Source organism: Gopherus evgoodei, chromosome 3 (genome assembly GCF_007399415.2).
Source record: "Gopherus evgoodei ecotype Sinaloan lineage chromosome 3, rGopEvg1_v1.p, whole genome shotgun sequence".
Taxonomy (NCBI): Eukaryota; Metazoa; Chordata; order Testudines; family Testudinidae; genus Gopherus; species Gopherus evgoodei.
Window position 1 is genome coordinate 64,557,654 of NC_044324.1, and position 18,965 is coordinate 64,576,618.

General features: G+C 41.3%; 1 protein-coding gene across 4 annotated transcripts in view; it reads right to left on the minus strand.

Moving 5' to 3' along the window:
* Nucleotides 1-18,965, minus strand: part of LMBRD1 (LMBR1 domain containing 1) — a 240,092-nt gene that overhangs the window by 61,575 nt on the left and 159,552 nt on the right. For 3 of the 4 annotated variants that reach the window (XM_030555680.1, XM_030555677.1, XM_030555678.1), the window contains exons 10-11: nt 9,647-9,711; nt 8,561-8,663 (exon numbers count right to left, since the gene is read on the minus strand). The exons of the other annotated variant lie outside the window; for it this stretch is intronic. In XM_030555680.1, coding sequence (XP_030411540.1) covers nt 8,561-8,663; nt 9,647-9,711 — 168 coding nt within the window. The remainder of the gene's footprint in view (nt 1-8,560; nt 8,664-9,646; nt 9,712-18,965) is intronic. 4 annotated transcript variants of the gene reach the window in all.

The following is an 18,965-nucleotide window of genomic DNA, read 5'->3' on the forward strand; positions in this document are numbered from 1 at the left end:
ACTGATGTGAAAAGTAGTGTTGGAAGCACATCATTTACCATGAACCTTGAAGTGATCTAGGTACGGTTCCCAACTTTAGAGAGAGAGGCATTTGTAACCAGAGCTTTTCATAGGACTAATACAGTGAACAGAATCCCTGAGCATACCTGATTTGAGGTACCCATCTGTTTAATGGTGACAGGATTTCTCTGGGGAAGGAGACCATCTTATCCATACCATGTCTGTTAAACAAATAAGCTTATATCACCTTTGCAAGTGTATGAAAGTGAAATCTGGCATACTGCATGATTTAAGTTTCAGACTGGTTCTCACTTGCATAACCAGTGGAGTGTGGAGCTGCCATGTCTATCATCATCTAGAATAGCTGTTGAGGTAGGTCTGTCTTCCCCAACCTGGTATCTAATACTGCTTCTATGAATTTGATGGCGTGCTAGGTCAGCATAGATTTGTCCTTGTTGACCCGGAGTCTTAGGGAAACAAAGAAGTCCTACGTTCTTGACCTACTCTGTGTGTGTGCGTGTGTATTTATATTAGCCAGGCAAGGACACACTTGGATTGCCTGCAGCCTTATTTGGGCTGCCACCATAGTGAGAATACTGGTAAATACTCTCTGGGCAGTAGACAAATAGAACTGTGGAACTCTGTACTAGAAATGGGATGACCCTCCCACAAATCACCAACTTTGTGCATTGGAAGTGTAAAATATGAAAATAGGCATCTTGCGAACCAGTCCATAGGATCCAAGGAGGGGAGGATGGAGGCATCCTGAAGCAACCAACAAAGGCACTGGGGTGTTGCAGGTCTCCATTCCTCTTTCTTCTTTGGGATCAAATATTGTGAATAGATGCATTTCCCTTCAAATTCTTAAGGTACTTCCCTCTATAGATTCCAGCTGTAATAGGGATTTGACTTCTCGCTGTAGAAGTGTCTCTAAGAAGGGTCCCTGAAGAGGGAGGGGATGTTGGAACACTCTAAAACTTGAAACTACACCCCTTTGCCCAAAGTTTCAAAGACCCATTCATTTAAGATAATCCCAGTCCAACCTCTCCAAAATAAAATGGGCAGTTAACAAGCTGAGAAGTGGATGGGTCCATAGATGATCTTGATGATCACATCAAAACTGTTTTCTGGATGCCTGTCCCTGTTGTAAGCTGTTGAAGTGGTCATTGAGGGATATTGATGGAAGCGCTGGTGCTTTCTCAGCAGATCTGAAGGCTTTGTTGAAAATGTTGCTCAGGCCTGCATCCAATTTAAAACTGAAGTCTTTGGGCTTGTTTACACTGCTGCACAATTTGGACTAAGGGGTTATGAATCACAGTGCTCACCAAATTGCTCCACTGAACCTCTCCCTTAAACAAGTTGACATTAATGAAAACTAGAAACTTAATTCACCCTAATAGCATCCACATGGTTGAGTTACACAGTGCAGCATTTGGGTGCACATTGCTATTCAGACTCCCTACTTCAAACTGGAAATAAGTGCAGAGACAGCCTTTGTCGCTGCTATTCCAGAGCTGGAACAAAGTTCCAGCAGACACAGAGATGCTCTTGAACCTTTTAGAGATAGATTTATGCCTCATCCATGCCTTGAAATGGCAAGTCCTCTACAGTTGCCTGGACTTCCTGGGGGATGCCAGGCAGATTGAGCCACGTTCCTGGCTGCCGCATCTGATGTGTCAAGTACTGTCTGCAGTGCTGTTCTGGTGGGAAGCTAACCTTCAGTCACAGTCAAGCTTAGCTCCTCCTAATATTCATTAGGGAGCTTGTCTGTCAAGAAGGAGAGATTGTTCTATAGCAGAAAAAACCGAACATACTTCATAAAGATGTGATGGACAATTAGCAATCCTGAGTTGAAGGCTTGCTGCAGAGTATACTTTCTGTCCAAAAAGGTCCAACTTCTTTGGATCTTTTTCTCTTAGTGTAAATTTAGTCTATTATTTGACCTCTCAATTGTGGCTTGGATGCCCAGAGATCCAGGTGAGGTGCTGGAAGAAACAAAACCCTTAGCTAGCACCTGGTATCTACTGTTGGCTTGTTTAGAGTTGCAGGGATAGATTGAAAATGTGCCATATTGCCTTAACTGCTTCCAGAAGCCCTTCATTAAATTGGTAGGGCCATTCTACCTGAGAGGGTTAGCAAATGTCCAGTACTTCATGCAGCTTTATTTGGAATATCTCCAGAGGAGCATTCAGAGTATTTGCTGATCTCATTACATTCCAAAAAAAACACTTTGTCTGAAAAGGCTGTAGGTCTAGGATTGGTTGCTCTGTCCAGGGAGATAGCCACTGGTTCTTGGTGTTTGGGAAAGATCATCTCCACTAACTCCTTGTTCCTCCTCTACTAGTAGACAGAGTCGAAACTGGTGATGAAGCTGGCTGCAGCAAATGCTTTGGTAACGAAGACCTTGACTTGGAGATCTAGTCAGCTGGTTTCTTAAGATGAAGTGTCCCCACTGCCCCATCATGGGGCCCAAACAGGACATGGGGAAAGAGGACATATGGGGATTCCAGTGCTGCAGATCTCTTATTGGCCCCACTGACTTATGAGGACACCTTAGGGATTTCTCCCTGCACCATCTGTCCAGGGAAAGGAGGCTGAGTAAGTTAAGTCTTCCTCCACAGGCAGGGCACAAACCGCTCTGATGAGTCCTGCCTGGTTAGATCTACGACCAGTTACTCCTGGGGAAATTCTGCAACACTGCACATGCACAGAATTCACATCCCCTGCAGATTTCTTCCTTCCTGCAGCAGAAAAGTGACTTTCTGATGGGGAAGCCAAGGGAAGCCACAAGAGCAGTCATGCGCCCCTCCCCAGCAGTGCAGGTGTGCCATTTCAGGTGCCTAGAGCAGCCGGCGGAGAGGTAAATCACTGCAGGGCAGGAGCAGGAGGGTGGAGCTGAAGACTTCCCGGCAGGTGGCCATGACCCTGTGCTGGGCTCAGCTAGTCCCAGATGGGGAGGACTTGCCCCTGGCTGACACATTCCCAGGAAAAACAAAAAAAACAAAAAAAAAAGTTACCCACCTTTTTCATAATTGTTGTTCTTCGAGATGTGTTGCTCATGTCCACTCCATTTTACGTGTGCGCAGGGGGGCAGGAGGGGAGGTAATGGAATGAACATGAGCAACACATCTTGAAGAACAATTACGAAAAAGGTGGGCAACCATTTTTTATTCTTTGAGTGCTTGCTCATGTCGACTCCCTTCTAGGTGACTCACATGCAGTATCAATAGAGGCGGGCTTGGAGTTCACCTTCTTGCAGCACTGCTCTGCCAAAGCAAGCATCGTCTCAAGCTTGCTTGGTAAGTGCATAATGAGATGTGAATGTGCAGACAAATGACCAGGTAGCGGCCCTACAGATCTCTTGGATTGATACGTGTGCCACAAAGGCCACTGACTATGCTTGTGCCCTAGTTGAGCATGCCATAACGATCACCAGCGGAGGCACATTTGCCAGCTCATAGGAGTAGCGGATGCAGGCCAGGATAAAATCCTCAGGGCAGACACTGGGTGACTTTTCATTCTGTCACTGCAATGAACAACCGTGTTGACTTATTAAACAGTTTTGTTCTATCTACGTAGAGGGCCATCGCTCTCCTGACATCCAGGAAGTGTAGCCTGCACTCCACATCTGAGGCCCCCTTTTGCCTTTGGGATTAGAAAGTAGCGGGAACAGAACCCCTTGCCTTTCCAGTCTCGAGGGACCTCCTTCGCCGCCTTCAGGCACAGGAGATTCTTGACATCTTGAATGAGGAGTTGACATGACAGGAATCCCTGAAGATAGACAGGGAAGAGGGGAGGTGGTCAAAAATTGCAGAGTATAGCCCCCGGATACTATGTCCATCAGCCAGTGGTCCGAGGTGACTTGTAACCAGGCCAAACAGTAGAGACAAAGACAGTCGAGGAAAGAACAAGGTGGATCCAGGAAACTGACTGGGGCATCACTCTTAAGCGCACCTTCAAAATGAGTGCTTCTGGACCCCGGGATGCCTCGCCAGGCCAGACTATGGGGTGAGGAGGAGGAGGAGGAGGAAGGGCAGTAACAACTAAAACATTTTTTTATCCCTTCTCCTTGCAAACTCCTAACAAGACTGCCATGGCCTTGGTAGTGGGGGTGGCCAGAACAGCTTCCGTGCATATGCATGCCTAGCGAGCAAAGGGTGGCCCAAGAGTCCTTCAACCCATGCAGCCTCGCATCTGTCTGTTCGGAGAAGCAACCATTCCCATTGGATGGGAGGTTCTGGATCGAGGTCTGCATCTCTTGGGAAAGGGTGGCAGTGTGAAGCCAGGAGCTGCACCTCAATCACCACCAACACGACTACCCTAGCTGCTAATCCTGCTGCATCCTATGCCATTTGGATGGAGCACCTAGCCACCGTGGTGCCTTCCTCTACCAGGGTGCAAAATTCTTGGGCCAAATCCTGCAGGAGGGACTCCTTGAACTTATAGAGGGCATCCCACAAATTAAAATTGTATCTGCACAAGGTGGCCTGATGGTTCGCCACCCAGGATTGCAGGCTAGCAGTGGAATACATTTTTGTCCCAAAAAGGTCCAGTCTTTCGGCCTCTTTATTATTGGGAGTTGAGCTGGTGTGCCCCTGCTTGTCTTTCCCGTTGGCCACAGAGACTACTAGTGAGCCCAGACGTAGGTGGGTATAAAAAGGTACTTGAACCCTTTGGCCAGAACAAAGTACTTCTTTTTGGCCCTTCTGGAGGTGGGAGGGATGGATGATGGGGTTTGCCAGAGGGCTGTGGCAATTTTGAAGATTTTGTCCTGCATTGGTGTTAAAAGCAGGGGTAGAGGCTGAGGGGACATTGAACAAAAGTGTCCACCTGCTCGGCCATCTCTTCCACCTTTAGGCACAAGTTCTCAGCCACCCGTTGAAGCAGGGTTTTTAAAATCATCTGGCAGGCTGGCCCTCGAAGATCCCACAACTGCCTTGTCTGGGGATGAAGACAACTGTACCACAGGAGGAGGCCTTGGGGCATCATCCCCGTAGGGAAGGGAGGTTTAGAGATGGCAGTCTCTTCTCCTCCCGACCTCTGAGCGCAACTCATGCACCGAATATGGTGCCACCAACTGTTGCTCCAAGGCAGCAGCAGATAAACTGTGCGAAGGGGGCAGTATCATGACCGGCACGCTCCCTGGGCTCCAATAAGGCCACTGTGCTGGCCACTTGCCATGCTGCCAAGATGGTGCCATCAATGTTGACATGGTCTCAGGAGCACAATTGCGTTGGTGGAGTCTGGGCGAGGGGCTGAACTATCCCTGTGCCAGAGCAATCCCCTTCCCCACACTATGGGACTGTTGACACTAGAGACCGGTGCCCAGAGTGAGAGGTTTGGTGCCAATATCAAGGGGACTGGAGTCATGATGGGGAATGCGCCCATAGGACAAGCGACCAAGATCTGTGCCAAGAGGATGACCGGTGAGAGCCAAACTGTGGCGGTAGTATGGAGACCAGTGCCTACCCCTTAGGCGATCCACATTGAGACAGCAGGGACTGCGATTGCGGTGCCAGTGACCAAGCAGGAGCCCCAGAGGATCTGGTCTGCTACTCCAGAGTTCTGCGGTGCGGAGGAGGAGAGCGCTGCCTTGCCTTGGGGGATCAGTGGTGCTCCACTGCCCCCAGAGGGATGTTAGCATCTGGCCTTCCCTCATAGATGAGCCTTTACCATTTCCCGTGGCACCCACAGTGCTAGTGGCACAGGTGGAGACCTCTGCTCTCTCAGTGCCAGGGGAGCTTGTGAAGGTGTTGATGCCATCAGGAGTTTGGATCCCCTACCACTCCTGGGAGCCTGTGGCAGATCCTTTAAGGGACTAAGGGCCCTGCCTGGGAAGGCACGTACACGTGGCTCCGGAGTGGCTGGGAGGCCCAAACTGCGTCCTTTGCCCAATATCCCATGGCCCTTCTTGCCTGGTGCCGGGGAACTGTGCTTCTTTTATTTCTTTTTGGGCACCGGTGATGGGGAATGGTGCCAGATGGGGAGTGGTGCCAGATGGGGAGCGCACCAAGGCAGATGTATTCGGCGTGTCTTGGCAGGATGGCTTGGAAGCTGGACAAAGGGCAGCCTCCATGAGGAGAGGCTGCAAATGAATATCCCACTGAGTCCTGGGTCAACATTTTTTACAAATGTAACATTTGTCCTTCACATGTGATTCCCCCAAGCACTTGAGGCAGCTGCTGTGGGGGGCCACTTCCAGGCATAGGCCTGTTACAGTCCGCCCAGGGCTTAAACCCCGGAGACCAGGGCATGCCCTTGCTGGGGCAAACTCCCCACTGGAATTTTAACTTCTAAGTACATTTAACAATTACTTAACACTAACTACTACAAACTATTTACAAGCCCCAAAGGCTTGAAGTCAGAAGAGACGAAACCACTAGCCCTTGCTATGCAAGGAAAGGCACTCCAACTAACCACCAAAGGCAGTAAGAAGGAACTGAGAGGGAGTAGGGCTGGCAGCACCTGATATACCGATGCATGAGTGCAGCACTCAAGAGGACACCACAGCTGGCCCTATGGATACCGCTAAGGCAAAAATCTCCGACTGTGCACGTGGGCATGCACACACCTAGAATGGAATTCACACAAGCAAGCACTCAAAGAACCATCTCCCTGGGCTGCAGGAAGCTTCACTCTCCCCCCACATCCTCAGCTGTGGAGGGAGAGATCAATGTGTGGGGAACTACTCCTGTCTGCTCAACCACTGTGCCTCTGGACTTGCCGCCATGGCCACCCCCAACCCCTATTTGTTTACCCAGATCTGACAATGCTTGCACTGAGGTCTCATGATCTAGCTTCAGTCTTCCCTCTTTAGCTTTAAAGACATTTGTCAGGGTTCTCTCTCCACTCTGAACTCTGGGATACAGATGTGGGGATCTCCATAAAAGACCCCCGAAGCTTATTTCTGCCAGCTTAGGTTAAAATCTTCAAGGCACAAATCCTTCCTTGTCCTTGGATGAGTACTACTGCCATCATCAAGTGAGTTAGACAAAGATTCAAGGAAAAGAACCACTTGGTGTTCCTGTTCCCCCAAAATCTCCCCAAGCCTCTTCACCCCCTTTCCTGAGGAGGCTTGGGAATAATATACCAATCAAACAGGTTAACAAAGTGCACACATACCAGCCCTTGGGTTTTTAGGACACTAAAAACCAATCAATCAGGTTCTTAAAAGCAGAAGTTTATAATAAAGAAAAAGCAAAAGAAGCACCTCTGTAAAAATCAGGATGGAAGGTAATTTTACAGGATAATCAGATTCAAAACAGAGAATTCCCCTCTAGGCTAAACTTTAATTTAACAAAAAAACAGGAATAAACCTCCCTCTTAGCATAGGGGCAATTCACAAGCTAAAACAAAAGATAATCTAACGCATTTCCTTCCTATTACTTACAATTTGTAATCTTAGATGATTAGTTCAGGTATGGCTTTGGGATATGTATTTTCCCTGCCCTGATTCCTCACTGACCCGGAGAGAACAACAAAGAGAAAATAAAAACCTTCCCCCAGAGATTTGAAAGTATCTTCTCCCCTCATTGGTCCTTTTGGTCAGGTGCCAACCAGGTTATTTGAACTTCTTAACCCTTTACAGGTAAAGGAGGGATTTTATGATACCCATAGCTGTATGTTTATGACAACACTGCTCAAAAACAGCTTGTGCACCAGGCAGCGCTCAGACACAGGCTTAGGCAAGACGCACAAGAGGTATCTTGAATGACCATTATTGGCGGGCACTATTGTATTGCAGGAGGGACAGATGGAGATTTGCCTCTGGCTATTTTAGGCTTGTGCACAGAGGAATTGGGGTTTCTAATGCCCCTTCCTTCCGGCTATCAATGCCCTCTTTTCACAAGTTTTTTTTCCCAAACCAACAGATATTTATAATTATAGTAAGACAAATCAACAACAACAATAGCTCTAACTTACTTCCTGCAGGTTTAAGAGACAGACTGCAGGGTTGTGTCTTGCAGACATGGACAGTAAGAAGAGGCTACTGAGGCTAACCCACTCCATATCTTTAGCTACAATGGTCACAAGTGCTACCAGGATGCAGGCACAGCCCCAATGGACAATGCTATTTCAAAATAATCTGATCATATGTGCAGGGGGCATAAGCCCAAAGCATGGAATCAGTCTGGACAATCACTTGAGGAATAATTCCAGGTTTTAACATATACAATGTAAGAGAGCCTTGGTGTTTCAATGTGCTAATTTGCAAAACTGACAGTTCACAAAAAAAATTCATTTGACTTCTCAACAAATATTTAAGACTGCTTTAGTAAGTCTTAATACTTCACTATTATAATATTCATTGCCACAGATTTACCAGTATACTACCAATACTAAATTAAAACAGAGCATGTCAAAAATGAAGTTTGTTTTGCATTTTTGAGTTATCTATTAGTTGACTTGCAGACTCACAAGATCTTTTAATCCGCAATGGTCTCCTAGATCTTAGCATATATTAGCAAGCTTATTACATATTCTATATAGATCTATATGTAATAAGCTTGCTATGTATCCATCTTTATAACTCTATATATTTGCCAATTGTTTTACTTACAGTTTGTAGAACAGGTAAAAGCATATTCAATGGATTGGTCAGATTAGTTCCTAAAATTATAAATCCAGAATTGATGCCAGCTGAATGTAGAGCTTTGTCCAAGCTGCAATAATTAGGGAAAACTGGTTAATTGTTACGGTTTTTTACCTCTCCATAGAGCATTTTTATTCAAGTTTCATTTAAAGGGATATCAGATTAAAAATCACTCTTATGTTTAAGATTTTTTTAGAAACCGTTACAAACACCAAACAAGTTATAATTGAAAGAGAACTTTTAGTTTCTTTACTTTGTGAATGCCATAGCTCCACCTGTATTGGCAGCTATGGCCTGGTCCTGCAAACTTGCAAGTTAAGTTATTCACGTGAAGTCAATGAGACTACACACATGTATCTTTGCTCGATCTATCCCTTAGTCAGTTTCTACTTTTTGTTGTATGGTTATTTCACATAACAGGCAAGAGAAATATTTTTAAAATAGGGAAAGTGAGATTTAAATCTAAAAAATCCCAAAACACCATAGGGGGATGGGACTCTGGGAGAGGTGACGTAACAGACTTTTTAAAAAACAAACTACTTAGATTTCCAGTTGACTACACTACTTAAAGCTTCACGAAGCATGGAAATGACCAGGTCCTAAACAACACACAGAAAGGAGATTGAGGGCTCAGTACCCGCAAGGTGTTGAGCACTGTTTCCCTAACCCAGAAGGCACATAAGCCCATGCTTATTTTGTACCACATAAGCACTCCCTTTATTTGCATTTGTCTACACATATGCTTAATTTCTTTGCTGCATCAGTGGATAGTTAAGCAGAAAAATAAACTGACCAATCTTTATTCAGTGTTTTACTGACTAATCTGTTTCAGCTTTATTAAAATTTAGTTTAGATGTATAATGTTAAAGTATAGCAGTATGGTCAGTTACAGGAATAGGCAAGAAAAAAGTACCCCACTGCAGAGCACTTGTAAAGTAAAGCAGACAACTCTTAAGATAACTAGATCATATTAATGGATTTTAGCTTAGATAAAGGCATACAGTACATGATCTGTGTAACTGATTTACAAAATGGACACTGCAATACACTTACTTTGACAGGAAGAGAGAAATGGTGAACAACAGTGCCACAAGGATGAAAAATACTCCCCATATGATCTAAAACAAAGATATATTATTACAATGTAGCTGAAATGCTCTCTGAAGTTGATATTAAAAGCATAAAAACATTATGCTCAATTTTAATGATCAAAGACTGTTCATGTGTTATAATCTTTTAATCAAATTGAGCTAGGATGATTTTTTTATTTAGTGAATATTTCCACCCACTTTTTCCATATACATGTTTTAAATGACTTATGAATGAGGGAAGGGTTTGATAGGAAATGCTCAAAAAGGTAAAGGGTATTCACTTAACCACTTAAAATACTATCTCCCTCCTGCCCCAGAGTTAACTAAGGCAAAAAGGAATTCATTGCTTTTGCCTGGAGGTGACTTAAACCTTATTCACAGAAGTGAATGTGAAATGTTTTAAAATTTTGGTAGAGTGCTGTAAGTTGATACAGTGCTCTCCCATCCATTAGTCATGGAAACAAAGTAAGAGAAGTGCATGTGAAAGGTTATATTGAACAAACGTGACATTCAGTATAAAAAGTGTGTCCTTATACTTGCTATAGTAAAAAGCACAGAAAAGTTTAACTATGTACCAAATGGAGATTTGGCTGTTCCTACACAGAAAACTGAAAGAACAGACTTAATTTCCTCCTTTGCTGTGTTGGATCCACATGGAAGAGATCTATGAAAAATGTCATCACTAGTAATTGGTCTTTGCATGTCCTCCTCTCCACTGGAAAAGAATCAAAACAAGCACGCCATACCTTGGGAGGGAATAATAGTACTAGAAGAGCTGCCTTTGTTTAAAAAAAACAAAACAAAACTGCCAAAAGGACTTCTTGTTGAAAAGCTCATTTGCAGGAGATAAGTTTAGTAAGAAGTGAAATAATGTAATGTGGCCCAAACATCCATTCTGCATTTCTTCAATAAAGAGGCTTCTGGCGACATGAATACATTTCCAGTTCCCCCTATCAGCCAAGCAGGATTTAGTATTTCAAAAGCTATGTTTACTATTTCAAAGCCACATAGGATTTCATTTTTAAAAATGATATTGTGCAGCTCAGAAAGACTTAAGTCACCTAAGCAAGAAAAACTGTATTTGAAATGGATTCAAATACTTTTGAGGACAGACTAGGAAAAAGAAAGTCACCAGCTAAACACAATGCACAATAAAAATCAGAACAGCTTATCGAAATGAAAAAAGGAAATTGTAGTTTCAGGAAAATCTTAGAGAAGAGCCACTTAGCCATTCTGCTAGCCTAAAATCCTAAAAAACGTAACTGAGTAAGTTTCATGTTATGTTCGGGTTTTGAGATTTTAGAAAAAGAGTGGCTAATTTATAATGCTAACTAGCTTTTACAAATTCATGTCTAACTTGTGCAAAAAAGCATTGGTAAGCCAAAGAATCTACTCCCTGCATTCTGTAGAAAGAGATGTAGAGAGTCACCTTGAACACGAATTTAGGAAGCCAGAACCACTGAAAACTTTATTTCCATGGACTGAGCTCTAAGAGCATGCCTGGACAAAGTAGTTTGAGCCTTGAAAATGAACATTAACGTGAACTACTGTGTGATTCATTTCTGAAACAGATATTTCCGAACAGGAAAAAATGTACTGGATGATATCTGGGAATAGGCAATTAAAAATACTCTGCCTTTAATTCCTGTCTTATGAAGTCCTTCTTTCAAAATCGTTGGATTGTCTTATTTTAAGAAGTTTTTAGCCAATTTCACTTATTCCATTTCAATCCAAATTGTGCCAATGCATTGCCCTAAGTCAAATTCTTGTCTTCTTGCAGGATCAACTTGATTCCAGCACTGATCTGGGTCAGACACGCCACAGAAAATAAAAATGCACGTTTTTGATAACTTGACTGTCACCCAGTCCCAGTTGCTTTAATTTTTCTTAATCTTCTTTATTGGATTTATCTGCAGCCACCAACACTATCAATTAGGCTATCAAACATTTTATCTCCCCTCCTTAAGTGTTCCTATGGAACATTACTGCTGAGAAAGACTTACTTTTCACTTGTATGACTAAGCCTCCCAACTTTTTGTCCAATGGCTATTAATTTTCTCCATCTCCTTTGTCCCCCACCGCCCTTGAGATAATTGGTACCCACGGATATGACTATTGAATAAATCCCAGTTGTGTGTGTGTGTCTTCCATTTACCATCTTCTCTATTACCTGGTTCCTAACATATATTCTGAAAGAACCAGAACTGTCTCACATTTGATATAGTCAAAAGTAAACTCCTATCTTCTAGTGTATCTTGACTTTCGTTGTATCACTCCTGTACCCGAGTTCTGACTGTAACCAGCCTTTTATATACATATATCTTGGTGGTCTACTCCTGTTGATGTTTATATTACTAGATGTTCACCAAATTCAGAAATGTTTATAACTATAGTATTGTTAAAGTTTTCCAGTATTTTGCAGTGCACAATGTGTGTTTATGTTGTAATCTGCAACTAATAGTTAATCTGTCTCAGGGTTTGTCTTCACTACAAGGATAAAATCGATCTAAGTTACGCTACTCCAGCTACGCAAACAGATGAAGTTGACATAGCTTAGGTTGACTTGCAGCACAGTGAAGACACCAGGGTGTCGATGGGAAATGCTCTCCTGTTGACTTACTTTAATCTTCTCAGGGAGCTGGAGTACCGGGGTTGAACTGAGAGCACTCTGAGGTCAATTTAGTGGGTCTTTACGAGACACACTAAATTGATCCCTGCTGCATCAATTGCAGCAGCATGGTTCTTTTTGTAGTGAAGACCAGCTCTCAACCACTGGCATGATCAGATATTTTGATATACCTCTCCTGAAGTGATTAAGTTCTCATTCAGTTACTACACTATTTTTTACATCCAAACTAAGAACTTAACTCAAAATATTCCTTCTAGTTTAATATGCAATATACACATTAAACATTCATTTAAATAAGAATATCTATTAAAATACTTAAGATCTCTCTTCCAACACTGTTGCAATATTTTAAAACTAAAAAAAAAACTGTACCAGCATCTTTGCTTGAGCTTCAGTAAACTGCTGTTGAAGACTCACTTTACAGAAAAAAATATTTTTGAAATGTTCACACCAAAGTTACTCTAATACTTAAGATAGCCATACAATATTTTCCTAACATATGGATTTAAAATATTGTAATTTTTTGTGAATTTAAACATGTCAGTAATATTAGAAAAAATTCATCTCTAGAACAGTTTGCCAGAATACAATTTCCATATTAGCACTGGTATTTTCCTCTTCTCTGTTCACAAGAATAAATAGTATTCCTTTAATAGTTTTCTGGTGTTCATTTTTACACAAAGATTTATATATAAATTTTATTTTAAATATATAAATGTATATAAGTGTTAAGGTTTTACTTGTTATGGATCATGTTTTAATGTTTAAGATAACTGCAGTCTGAGATGGCATCCTAAAACTTGAATGAAATAAAACTAATGAAAATAATTCACTAGGAATTCCTGAATTTTTTATCTTAAACATTTTCGAACAAAGTAGTATTTACAAGAAAACAATATGATGGCCTGATTCAGGGAGGAAGGATGAGTCAGTGCATAGAACACTAGCCTGGGACCTGCAAAACTGGTTCAGTTCTCCCCTCTGCTAGAGACTCTCTTGTGATTTTGGGCAAGTCACTCACTTTGTGCATCAGTTCCAATCTGTAAAATAGGGATACTATTTTCCTACCTCAAAGGAATATTGTAAGAATAAATACACAAAAAAAAAGTAAGATGCTCAGAAACAGTTGTAAGGTACCTTAGAATGGACTTCATTGGCTGTAAATTGATCTATGAAAGGATTTATATTGAGTTCAATAACCTTTGGCTTTGGCCCTGTGAGGAAATATAAAAGTAAGATATCCTCTCCCTCTACAATTGTACTATGAAGAACTACAGCATCCCTCTTTTCCTTCAGAGTCCAGGACTGAAAGTCAGGAGACTTGAGTTCTAATTCTGAATGACATGACCCACTTGTGAACTGGGAAACTCATTAATCTAAGTTATTTTTTTAAAAAAAGAAATGCATGTTTACCTATCACATTCATGAAAAAAAATCAAAAGCCAAAGCACTAGTAAATAGAATAAGAAAATACTGAAAATATTATGCCATTATGTAAATATCGATGGTATGTCATCACCTGGAATAATGTATTTGGTTCTGGTCACCCTATTCTTTGATCAAGAACGTATCAAAAGATTAGTAACAAAGATATTAGGCACCTGGACAGAGACTACCATATGAAGAGAACATGGAAAGAGACACTGTTTAATTAAGTTATCTCTTGGTTTTATAATTGAGTCCAACCTCTTTGAGGCAGGGACAGTCTTTGTTCTATGTTTGTACAGCATCTAGTATAATGGGGTCCTGGTCCATGACAACAGCTCCTACGCAGTAGAAAGGTGATAAACAACATGACAAAAGGTTTATTAAAAAATTAAGGAATGATGCAGAGAAAATGTAAATTGTATCTTTGTATTGTGAGGGAGTGAATAGAAACACCCAAACCAACGAGATTTAGAAACTGAAAATGAAGTTTTATATAAACATGTGGAACTCCTAGCCACATGATGCAACTGAAGCCAACATTTTAGTAGGATTCATAAAAGCATTGAATACTTATATGGATAATGAAAATATAGTAAGGGAAGCCACAGTTACAGTAGATGTTAATTTTTAGAAGAAATATACACTCTTATGCTTTGGGGCACTGGACTAAACAATGCAACTAAAAGGGCTATGTAAGGGTATAGTATATCAATTCCACATTTCAGAGAAAGTGATACATGAATGCAGAAAATAAAAACCAAACATGAATGAGTAACCAGAAACAGCTGGGAGTCATTGCAAGGCACTACACAAGTTAGACTATGTCTATACTACAAGTTAGGTGTGTGACTCCCCAGCTAATGAACATATTCTCAAGGTAGTGTGAATTTTAATAGAGTCTCAATGCAGTGGAGGCACGGCCGAGCTGTGCCGAATGCAAACTCACCTGAAACCAGCTAGAGAGCTAGTATGAGTATTTGTACATGAGCAGGGAAATCACACCCCTAGCTTGTACAATCACAGAATCACAAGCCTGGAAGGGACCTCAAAAAATCATCTAGTTCAGTTCCCTGCACTCAAGGAAAGGCTAAGCAATAACTAGACTGTGCCTGATGGGCACTTGCCTAACTTGTTCTTAAAAAAACCCTAATGATGGAGATTCTACAACTCCCCATGCAATTTTTAGTGTGGATGTAGCCTAAAATAAGGAATCAATGTAACCTTTGACAGATTTCTTTGAAATTTCACTCAGCACTAGGAGAATACTAAACAAATAGAGGAAAGCTGATAGATATTTAAAAATTCCATATAATATCATATAATAGAAAAAGACTAGTGAGTCTGACCATGATTCCAGGAAACCTTTTACAGTGTTTCATAAAAGACTGCTAAGACAGTTATTAGTGTGAATATACAGAAATAATGTAATATCTGACATGAGGAGGCCTTTGATGGGGCTGGTAAAAAAGAGGGAGAAAGGCCGATTCTGGGTATAAGACTTTTTGCTATAAGGTAATTAATTTGATAATGGCTATAAAAACTTACAATCAATGATTTGGGAATGAATATTAAGATAATCAACTGAATAAAAGCTGGTGAAAGATCACGGTACAAAAGTTACCTAGTAAATACTAGTAGGTCATTTTGGAAAACAACAAGTGAAGTCCCTTGAGATTTGGCACTGGGGCAAACCCTGTTTAGAATCTATATAAATTAACTTGAAATAGGAGCAGGACACCCGATTTCTAAATTTACTAACAAAATTGGAGAAATGGTAAATAAAATCAAGGCAACACAGACCTGAAGGAGAATATGAACAGATTTGCAATATGGACAAGAAAGTGGCAGACTGAATTTAACATTGAGAGGTGAAAGGGCATGCACTGGGAGAGATCAAATAAGTGGTGGTAGTAAACATGTAATGAAACAGAACTTACAGAAAATATCAAGCAACAAACCTGGAAGTAGTATGGAATAATATTAAAGAGAAGGCTCAGTGTGCATCAGGAAGAAGGGGAAAGAGGACTAAAATAGAGAAATTAGCTATAAAAGCATGAAATAATGTTAGCCTCTGTAAGATTCATGTAGGACTATTTTTGGAAAACTATTTATAGTATTTGTTATTCATTTTAAAAGTAAACTAGAATATTTTAAAATATGTAGCCTGTACAAGGTACCAAATCAGTAAAAGGATATATTTACAAATTTAGGTTAAAATAATTAAATTTTAAAATAAAATAGCTGAACATCATTTCTTCCCTTATGCGCTCCTGATAAGACACAAATCTAGGATGTCATGTTTGTACTGTCATAGATGGCAACACTACAATCACCTAGATCAGCATTTCCTGCCTTTTCAGTTAGTACACTGTTGAATGCTGCAGGCCAAAACAAAAAACTCTGGTTTAAGTAGGCGGAAGAGTGACTGCTTTTCAATTATTTTGCTTTAAAATGTAAAATGGACTACACCACTGACCTGCCAGTCACCTGGCTGGATGTCACACGCCCAATGGCAATCATTATGGATGTGGGTAAGACTCAGCACTGAGACTTTTTTTTTCCTGTTTATAGTTTATATACATATACTTTGTTTTCTGCTTGAATAATGTTATTACAAAAATGGGCTTTTAAGGTGGTTATATTTTTACTTTTCGTACTAACTAAATAGTTTACAACAGTAGTGGATAGAGTCCCTCTTTTGATTTGAGTTATATTTTAATTTAATTTGCTTGGAGGCATAGGAGCCTCCCTTTTAGAGTTTTCAGAGATCTAAGACTTCAGTATTTTTAGCAGCCCACATTTTTTTTTTAAAGTTGTGTCTTTACCTTCCTCTTTCACTTAAGGTGGCACTGGTACTCATTCTTGTTCTTATGATGCCTTTAAAGCAGAAGCAAAACTTCAAGGCTGGTTGGCTTTTGGCTTTTTTAAAAATTTTTTAAATAATCCATTGCAGTATCTTAAGGCCTAATACAATGTGCAAGAAAATAACTGATTGCACTACAATCACCATTTAAAATTTCTTCTTGCTCTAACTGTGCTAGAGACTAAAACTAACAGATAAACATCTTGTACTGCAAAATCAATTATACCTAAATTTTGTTTGGAATCAATATTCTCATCCATTTAAAGTCTTGAGAAGCAGTTCAATTCCTCTGAATTTAATTTTGATTTAGTCACTTAAAATTAGTCAGCTGAAACCACGATAAAAAAATTGAGCAGTATTACAAATATGAAAAAATCTCCATCAGAACTCATGGATATTTTAATTGTTACATAGAAAGATTGAGATTTTAGAAACATTAGTAATGAATACAACATACAGATATTGGGTAATTCTTCAATACCTAACAGATTTGGGGAAGGGGTCAAATAGGGGCAGGGAGGGGGCAGAGATTTGGGGAAGGGGTTGGAATGGGGGCAGGGCAGGGGCAGGGAAAGGCTGGAGTTGGGGCGGTGGGGTGTGAACAGCCACCAGAGCCAGGGAAAGTTGGCCCCTATGCAAAGGCCTTATACTCAAAAAGATCCTCCATGTGTACTCCCCACCCACAAAAGTTAAGCATCCATCACTATAGTTCTAGACAGAGGGGGAGATGCAAGTTCTGCAGACATTTGCAGGGTTCTTCTACAGAGACTACTACTACTAAAGGTACAGGTTCAAATGATGTTTCGTCAACCAATCTTGTATTCACTGAATGTAGTCTGCCATGCAGCATCATGAAGGTACAGGAGAACATGTGTCTTAGAAGTAAGAGACAACCTTATGGTGGTATTTAGATCCTGAATCTATCCTGAGGAATATACGCTATAGACTGATTGGAAGTGCTCCAATAAGTCTTTGAACCTGCTTCAAGATGGATTTCTGTATGTTTCAAAACCTAGGCTGAAATTCAACCAACTGAGCACGATACAGATGGACTCAGACATGATAAGATCTCCCCCATACCAACCAATAGCCTAGGTATCAGTATATGATAGTGTTCCTTTTCTTTAAGTATTCTGAAATACCGTACCTTGGTGAAAAACCTTGGTGTGGTTGAAGTCCAAAGAATAGACCAAAATATCAATAATGGTGGTTCTGACCATAAACCTTATGTACTTCCTGTGCTGTGGGATTATCAATATGTGGAAGTATGCATCCTGAAGGTCAAGAGAGGTGGACCAGTTCCCTGATTCTAGACAGAGGATTACAGAGACAAGTATGACCATCCTGAACTTCAACTTGTATATCAACTGTTGAATTTTCTCAGATCCAGTATAGGTTGCCATCTCTCCTTCTTCTTTACCCCAGAGAATTTGCTGTAAAAGCTCTTCCCTTAGTATAGAGGAAAGACAGTGTGAGAAAATCAAGTATAACTGCACCAGAGCTGTGACATGCTGGTATTGGGTCCTTAAGGGAGTTAAATGCTTACTCCATGTTTCAGGAGCAGCAAGTAGTCCAGGATCTTCAGTATGGGGGCCTCCACTAAGTCAATATTTTAAGTCACCCATATGGAGAATCTTTTCCACTTTGAGAAGTCTTCCTGCTCTGTATAAGAATCTCCTGAACTTGTTAGCAGTCTGTCAACAGTCCTCAACCAACCAACATCCAAGCTGTTAGATGCAATGACAGGGGGACTGAGTGCACTATCTGACCTTGGTTCTGAGATCTGTCTGGGCAAGGTGGAAGGTCTATGGGAGGCCATTTGAACATCAGTAACAGGTCTGACAACCAAATCTGTCCCAGGGTCTATCATGATAGACAAGAACTTGTCCCATATGATCTTGGCTATTACCCTGGTGATCAAAGGGGAATCAGTGGGAAAGCAAATAGGAGTCCTCAAGACCAACTGAGGGAGAAAGACATCTGGTAGGGAGCCAAGCTCACGCCTCCTCTGGAAGTTCAAATACATCGTGGTGTCCTCTGTGGCAAACAAGTCTATGATGGGAGTCCCACAAGCAGCATAACAGGTTAGGATGGATTTCTGCAGTAACTGCTCACAGCTGGTCACCGTATGTCTGCTTAAGAAGTCTCCTAGATTGTTGCTGACACCTGGAAGGTGTACCGCCAGAGAGTTACACAGTGTTGATTATACTATATCCAGAGCTTGATGGCTTCTTGGCAAAGAGGGAATGATTGAGCATCAACTTGCTTATTTATGTAATGCAACACAGACCTGTTGCTTATAAAGATTTGCATAGTGGAGTTCCACAGAACAGGCAAGAATACTATGCAGGTCAGTCTGAT